Source organism: Phocoena sinus, chromosome 11 (assembly GCF_008692025.1).
Source record: "Phocoena sinus isolate mPhoSin1 chromosome 11, mPhoSin1.pri, whole genome shotgun sequence".
In the NCBI taxonomy this organism is placed as follows: Eukaryota; Metazoa; Chordata; class Mammalia; order Artiodactyla; family Phocoenidae; genus Phocoena; species Phocoena sinus.
In genome coordinates, this window is record NC_045773.1 from 47,877,078 (window position 1) to 47,885,398 (window position 8,321).

Genomic DNA, 8,321 nt, shown 5'->3' on the forward strand with positions numbered 1-8,321 from the left:
GCCGGGGCCGTGTTACCTGCTGCAGCTGGTCCACGAACTCCTCGTGCCGAGCATCCTCGCTGCCGCGGGCCTTGATCAAACTCGCACTCACCTCCTCGCCAATCACCTCGGCGGTATATAAGTTTTGAAAGACGCCGGTGAGCAAGTAAGAGATGTCTTGGGTGCGCAGCGAGGTGGGGCGCAGGCGCACCAGGTGCGGCTCGGGGAGCGGCCGGAGCGTGAGCGGCGAGACGCGGCGGGGCCGACTACCTGGCTGGTAGAAAGACTCGGAGTAGGCGAGGGAGGACTGGCTGGGACTGCGGATCCGGGTCGGACGCGGGGTTGGCGTCCACGTCGCCTCAGCGAAGGCGTAGGACTCAGACTCTGCGGACTGCTGCTCTCCCCTTCCAGTCTCCATGGCAACTGAGACGCCGCTAACTCCCTGCCGCACTTCCACTTCCGGCCCACCTCTTCCGCTTTGCGTCTGTTAAAGGGCACTGTCGAGTCTTCATCCTCATAAACGTTCGCACGGCAGTGTTGCCTTTACTGAGAGAAGGACCTTAGCGTGGGGACCGACAGAGAAAGAGTTAATTGGCACAGCCAGGCCCGTCTCATTGCCAAAGCTTCTTCCTACTTACTTTCATCTGACTATTCCCTAATTTGTTCAGCATTTATTAATTCGTTCATTTAATATTTATTGTATAAAGATTCTGTTTCAGGTCTGTGCTAGGAGCTAGAGATACCAAAGGAAGGCGGAGCTCACAACCGTGTGTGTGTGTGTGTGTGTGTGTGTGTGTGTGTGTGTGTGTGTGTGAGACCAGAGTGTTGAGCAAGGCGACAACAGGAAAACAATTGCAGTTTAGTGGGCTACGGTCAAGGTGGAGAAACTGTTTGTTGTCATGGAACCACAAAGGACAGGAACTTAACCAGTCTACAAAGAAAGCGAGTACAGTGGGTTTTGGGCAGACGTGAAGACCAAGCAGAGGTTTAGAAGAATGAATAGACTCACCGTCATTAGCCATCAAGGAAGTGGAAATTAAAACTACAGTGCAATACCACTACACACTTAGTAGAATGTTAAGAAGTTGAATGAACGAACAAACAGGTGAACGAACCACGTGAGTGCGGGTAAGGATGTACAGCACCTTCTCATGTATCGCAACAGGAATACAAACCATTATAGCAGCTTTGAAAAACAGTTTTTCAGTTTCTTAAAAAGTAACACATCAGTCACACAACTAGGTGTTATTCCAAGTGAAATGAGAATGTTTGTGCCTACAAAGCCCTGTATGAGCAGCTTTATTCATCATCTCCAAAAACTGGAAAAAACCCAAATGTCCTTTCTACTGATAAAAAGATAAATAAATTGTGGTACATCTATATACAGCATACTCGCAGCAATAAAGATGAAACAGACTAGTGATACACACGACAGCACAGATGAATGTCAAATGCATTATGCTGGATAAAAGAAACCATTCTCAAAGGGCTACATATACATAATGAATGATTCCATTTAGAGGATATCTGTTTATAGAAAATGCAAACAAGAAAACAGATCAGTGGTTATCAGGAGCTGGTGATGGGAGCTAGTGTTGGCTCCAAAGGAGCATGAGGGAATTTCTTGGGGTGATGGAACTGTTCTACATCTTGATTGTGGTGGTGGTCACAAAACTGTACGGATTTGTCGAAACTCACAGAACTGTACACCATAAAGGGTGAATTTTACTGTATATAAATTATACTTCCATTTTTTAAGTGAAAAAAAAGAATGAGTAGGAGTAAGCCAGGGGAGAAAGAAAAAGGGCACTCCATGCAGAGGGACCCCATTGTGCTAAAGCTGGGAAAGAGCACTGCAAATGGGAGGAAATGAAAGAAGTTCAGGGGTGGAACTCAGGGAGCTGAGGAAACTGCTAGGCAAGGGCCAGATCATAAATGGGTTTGTAGGCAACATTAAGGAATTTCAACTTTATTCTGACAGTAGGAGGGCCGTCAAGGGTCTGAAGCTGGGTGTGTGGTGGTCAGCTGTATGTTCTACTGAGATCACTCTCGTTGCTGTGAGACAGCAGACTGGGGGGAGGCAAGAGGCATCAGGGAGCTCAATTGGGAAACTCACGCAGGGGTTAGGAAAGAGGTGAAGGGCGCTGGGATTCAAGTGAGAGGAACTGATTGGAGACAGAGCTAAAGGGTAGAATTGACAAGACTCGCTTATGGATAATGGGAGTGAGAGAGAAAAGGGGCCAAGAATGACTGCCACATATCCTGTGTGTGGGATCAGGTGGGTGATGAGATCATCCACTGAGATGGGGAGAGGCCTGAACTTGTCCAAGGCAGCAGCTTGACATCACAGTGACTGCCATCCTTGCCAGAGCATGGCTTCTGCTCACAGGTGGTATAAACATCCTCTTTTTACTGCTGGGGTGAGTCTGTGTGCCCCACAGCCTGAAACCCACTTCCTGAGATGAGGCCCAGGATGCTTGCCTGCAGACCTGGGCCACTTCTGCTTCTTGTGGTTGGGCCTGGCACCCTCATCTCTACTTTCCAGTATCTCTTCCATCCTCAGGGCTGGGAAGCCAGGGCCCCTGTTCTGCATTGTGTACTTGAGAGGATCCTGCTCTGACTCTCCTCGAGCTACACCCTCTCCAGAGCGAGGAGGCCACAAGGTCAATGTGACATGCCCCGTGCCTGCCCAGACATTGTGAGCCCATTGACAGGACCTGTGCAGGCCACCTCTTTAAGGCCTTCCTCGCATTGCTGACCGGCGTGTGCACTAATGGGTAGCGTGGGTGGGGGGTGGAGGCGGAGGGAGCTTGGGCAAGTGGGCTGGTTTGTCCAATTGCTCATGTGCATGTGAGCCCACCCACCCCACCACCACCACGGGGCAGGAAGGAGCTAGTAGAACAGTCTGGGGGCCTCCATTGCTCTAGAGTTAGGACGGGGCCTGCCCAAACCAGGTGGTCTTGTGCAGGCTCCCTGGCCCCCTTCCCTACCCTAGGGAACGACAGGACAATGGATTCTCACCATCACCTTTGGCCTCTCCATCCTGCCTCCAAACAGCCTCAGAGAAGGACACAGAGAGTCTGGCCCAGCCTGGGAGAGGCCTCCCCTTTTTCTGTGACCCTCCCACCTTCTGGCTTCAGCTCCCCCGGCTCTGTCCAGGCCAAGGTCTTCAGCAAAGCTCCAGTTCCTCCTCTGTGCTCATCTTCCTTGACTTTTCAGCAGTATCTGCTGCTGCCCGTTCCCTCTTAATGACACACTCCCCTCCCTCGCTCCCCGCTTTCCTCTGTGCTTCCCCACCTCCACCATCGTCTCCCTCTTCTCCTGGTATCTCTCTGCCTGATAAGCTGGTTTCATCCCTGATTCCACTGTGCCCAGCAACCACTTTCTGTTTGCTCTGTGACTAACTGAATAAATGAATGGTTTCAACCGGGCACCAGTAACAAAGGACACCAGTCCCCTCACCTATGAGGACTTTGTCAGCATAAAGGGAATTTCCTGAGCTGCCTTCTTCATTTTATAACCTGTTCTGCCGACCAGAATTTGAGTTTTGTTTATCTCTGGGTTCCCACACACATTTTTGGCCTTTTAAATTTTTTTACTTTTAAAGTCAGAAAGAGAAAGACAAATACCATATGATATCACTTATATGTGGAATCTAAAATATGACACAAATGAACTTATCTCTGAAACAGAAACAGACTCACAGACATAGAGAACAGACCTGTGGTTGCCAAGGGTGGGGGTAGGAGAGGGTTGGATTGGGAGTTAGGGGGTTAGCAGATGAAAACTATCATGTATAGAATGGATAAACAGGGACTTCCCTGGTGGCACAGTGGTTAAGACTCTGTGCTCCCAATGCAGGGGGCCCAGGTTTGATCCCTGGTCAGGGAACTGGATCCCACATGCATGCTGCAACTGAGAGTTCACATGCCACAACGAAGGAGCCCGAGAGCCGCAAATAAGGAGCCCGCCTGCCGCAACTAAGACCCAGTGCAACCAAATAAAAAAATAATAATAAATATTTTTAAAAAAAGAATGGGTAAACAACAAGGTCCTACTATATAGCATAGAGAACTATATTCAATAACCTGTGATAAACCATAATGGAAAAGAATACACAAAAGAATGTATATATTCATATAACTGAATTAATTTGCTGTACAGCAGAAATTAACATAACATTGTAAATCAACTATACTTCAATAGAAATTTTTTTTACTTTTAAATTTCAAAAGTTATACATCATTATGGTAAAAAATTCAAATAATACATAAAAAGTATCTTCCTCTCAATCTCTTTCCTTGGATTATTTCTATATCCTTCTAGCTATTGTTTCTGCCTGTACAAATACAAATATCTACAAAGTTTTTTAAATTTTTAAAAAGCGCCAGTGGTATTATAGTATGCATTATATATATTATCCTACAATTTGCTTTTTTTTCCACAGCAACTCAAAGAGGACTGATTTTGTTTCATTTTGTTTTGTTTTGTTTTTGTTTTTGTTTAACAGATGCAGGAGAACCCACTGTAATGGAAATACCATAGGTTATTTAACCAGGTCCCTGCTAGTGAACTTCAACTTGTATAATGTTTCTGTACAAAATACATAGATGATATGGAATTAAAATTGCTTGGCCAAAGCATATGTACATTTTAATATTTGAGATATTGCCAAATTACCTCCCAGGACGATTAACCCAGAGTAGACTCCCACTAGCATTGTGTGAGGGCTTACGGACATTTTCAACATGCTTTGAATCATATCCCAAATTTTAGCCCGAGCCCACATCTTCCTTTAAAATTCCAGACTTGTATATCCATCCTGTATCAATACTTGACATCTCACCTTAGCTGTCTGAAGGCACCTCAAACATAATGTGTCCACAACAGAGCTCCCGTTCTTCCTTAGCCTTCCCCATTTCTGCTTCTGGGAACCCCTGCTTCCAGTGGTCCAGGCCAAAAACCTAGAGTCACCTCTGACTCTTCTCTTTCTTTCACAGCCCCCACTGGTCAATCGTGCTGGCTCTCCAGTCAAAATGTATCCAGAATCCTCCCACTTCTCATGACCTCCACTCCCACCACCAGGGTCTGACCCACCGTCCACTCTCACCTGAATTATTACAAAAGCCCCTTCCTTGGACTCCCTGCTTCAGCCCTGTCCCTCCATGATACTCCCCACTTCCAGCAACCAGAGTGATTCTTTTAAAACAAGAGCAGGGAATTCCCTGGTGGTCCAGCAGTTAGGAATTCTGCACTTCCACTGCAGGGGGTCCAATCGATCCCTGGTCAGGGGAACTAAGATCCCACAAGACATGCGGCACGGCCAAAAAATAAAAAATAAAAAAATAACCAAAAAAGGAATCTAAAAAAATGGTACAAATGGACTTATTTACAAAACAGAAATAGAATCACAGATGTAAAAAACAAACTTATGGTTACTGGGGGGAATGGTGGGGAGAGGGATAAATTGGGAGGTTGGGATTGACATATACACACTACTATATATAAAATAGATAACTAATAAGGACCTACTGTACAGCACAGGGAACTCTACTCAATACTCTGTAACGACCTATATGGGAAAAGAATCTAAAAAAGAGTGGATAGATGTATATGTATAACTGATTCGCTGTGCTGTACGCCTGAAACTGACACAACATTGTAAATCAACTATACTCCAATAAAAATTTTTTTAAATAAAAATAAATTAAAAATAAAAAAACAACCCATGAGTCAGATCATGTCCCTCCTTGACTTGAAGCCTTTCAAGTGCTCCCCATTTCCCCCAGAGCGAACGTGGAAGCCCTTAGAAGGCCCAGCAGAACTTGGGCCCCATTTCTTCTCTGGCCTCTCTCATTCCCCTCTCCCTCGCTGGGCTCCCTCTGCTGCAGCTACACCTCACTGACCCAAGCTCATCTAGGTTTGCTTTTCTAGGGGAGGGATTGGGCAGGGCTGGCTCTGAAGCACAGCTGGAAAGTTGGCATTCTTGGGTTGATCCTCCCCCCTCCCCAGGCCTCTAGAGAGGGTAGGGGTGGAGGGGCGAAGGGAAGTGACCTAAGGTGGGCACCAGCCCTGACACTAGGTCTCACCTGTCTCCAGTCATCCCAGTAACCCCCTCCCCACAACCCCCCCCGCCACACGCTCATCGGAGACAGGATGGTCAGCCGGGGGTGGGGAGACGCCTGAACCCCCGCCATTAGACAACTCGTCTATGGGCATGCGTGGCCCCTCTGTGCCTGCTGAAAGCCCAGTGAGTCACCAGGATCTCAGGGAATCCTGCAGAGGTAACTTACTGAGAGCTGGGTTTTAGGAGGGTAATCTAGGCATCTGGCCAGGGATGGGCCCACAGAGAGCCCTGGCTGTTTAAGGGCAGAGGGAGCAGAATCCAGCAACTGCGGTTCAATGCAAAGCCTTTGCTAGGCCCTCGCAGCCCCTCAACACACAGGCGCAGTCACACACACCACACAGGCTTACACACAGCAGAAGTAATTAAGCAGATGACCTCCCAGCCTGTGAGAGAGAGGGAGGGGCAGGCGGGAGGAGAGGAGAGTCCTGGGGAGCCACTGACCCACAGGTCAGAGCAGCAGCCTGGTTTCTCTGAGCAGGGCGTGGTCCAGCCCTCTTTTCTGGCAGAACCTGGCTGCATGTACCAACTCTGAGTCAGCCGTGCCCATCCTGCCCAGCAACCCCAGGCTCAGAAGGCCTCAGCTCCTCTGCCTGGGCCAGAGGCCAGAAGAGGGCCTGCGTGAGACAGGTTTGGTGTGTGCAAAGGAAGAGCCAGGCTGTAGCCCCCACCAGGGCATCAGGTAATGCCCTGGTTTCGAGCTTGGGGCTCAGAGCTGGGAGGTGATGTGAATAAACAGGAATGATGCTTAAGATGAAGGAGTCAATTGCTGGTGTCAGAGTTTCATTGTGTCTCTGCCTGGGAAGAGGAGCAGGACTTGAGGAGGCTTAACTTGCTGAGTAGAGGGGCCTGCAGGCCCCCGGGGATGTCAGAGGTCCCAGGACTAGCCCCAAGGCCAGAGAAGGCCCCCAAAGGGCAGTCCTGGAGACAGGCGTCCGGGCCTGGGAGAGAGAGTGAGGACAGAGAAAGGACCCCTCATCCTCCCTGTCCCCAGGCTGGGGCTCCACAGGGAGGCCTTGTGTGGACTTGTTCATCCTTGAGCAGAAGGGAAAGCAAGGAGGGTTTGGACAAGCCTGCGAGGGGCAAGGGCTGCTCCTGCTGGAGGGCAGGCCCACTGGGGAGAGTGCCAGACAGAGGGCAGCCCCCCTCTGCATACGGGAGACATACGGAGGGCAGGAGCCTCTCCAATGTCCTGACCCAGGCTCAACTGTCAGGATGGGAAGACTTGCTCTCCAGCTGGTTACATCCCTTCATGAGGTATTCAAGGCCACCTAGGCCTGCTTGTACTGGGAGGGGGAGGGGTTCTGGCAGAACCAACTGGTTCTGCCAGACTCTCATGTTGGCTTTATCAGCCCAGCAAGATTCACTGGTGGGCTCAGTACCCCGAATCCTGGGAGGTCTTCTGGGGGCTCTCCCAAGGGCCTTTCCCAAAAGTTGGTGGGCAGCAGGATCCTTCCAGGATCCCCCAGGACTTCCCCTGGAGGTCTCTGGGTACCTATAGAAAGGGTGTCAGGATTGCAAGAATTGATGGTGGGAGTATGTGGGAGGGGTCCATTAGGGACCCCTTGTCCAGACAGCCCCTTGGGAGGCCACCCAAAGAAGGTACCCTGGAGATCGCCAGGAGTTTGGGGTGTGAGGGGCTCAAAGGAGAGCTCTCTGCACCTACCTGCTCTAAGTTTTATGGCTTCCGCCCCAGCCCCCCGCCAAGGGCACTTCTGGGGTTAGAAACTTCCCAGCGAGCCGGGAGGGGACCCTTCTCCAGACTAGGTCCAGGCATGCCTCTCCAAGGACCTCCTCACTCGCGTCCGTGCACCCATTTTGCAGAAGGGAAAGCAGACATCCGGGGAGCAGCGGCTGGCGCCTGGACTCCGAGGCTCCCTTTCGCACCAGCTTGGCTGGGCGTCGAACGTTACGCGGTTCCTGCCCCAGAAGGACTCCAGATTCTTTCGTGCATCACCCCAACCCCGGCGAGGCGCCCACAGGCAGGGAGTGGGACCGGGCCGCCGGCGATAATGACAGGGTCCGCGGCCTGTGGGTGGCGGTGGCTGAGGAAGCCAGAGAGATCCGGCTATTTCTGGCCGGGACGCGCCCACAGGCCTGGGCCAGGGATGGCCCGGCTTCCCGGTCCCCACCTCTGCCCTCCTCCCCAACCCCCAGGAGGGGCGGGGAGAGGCGCTGGTTGGAGGGCCCAGGGGGCGGGGGCGGGGGCGCGGGCGGG

The 8,321-nt window shown here is 50.6% G+C and overlaps 1 protein-coding gene across 5 annotated transcripts in view; it reads right to left on the reverse strand.

Annotated features, from left to right (window-relative positions):
- The window catches only part of DLEC1 (DLEC1 cilia and flagella associated protein), a 102,282-nt gene that overhangs the window by 89,214 nt on the left and 4,747 nt on the right, over positions 1-8,321 (reverse strand). For 4 of the 5 annotated variants that reach the window (XM_032647578.1, XM_032647575.1, XM_032647577.1 and 1 more), the window contains exon 3: positions 17-538. In XM_032647578.1, the coding sequence (XP_032503469.1) occupies positions 17-397 (381 nt within the window). In that variant the 5' untranslated portion in view covers positions 398-538. Of the gene's footprint in view, positions 1-16; positions 539-7,769; positions 8,197-8,321 lie in introns of those variants that run through there. The other variant, XM_032647576.1, reaches the window with a different exon arrangement.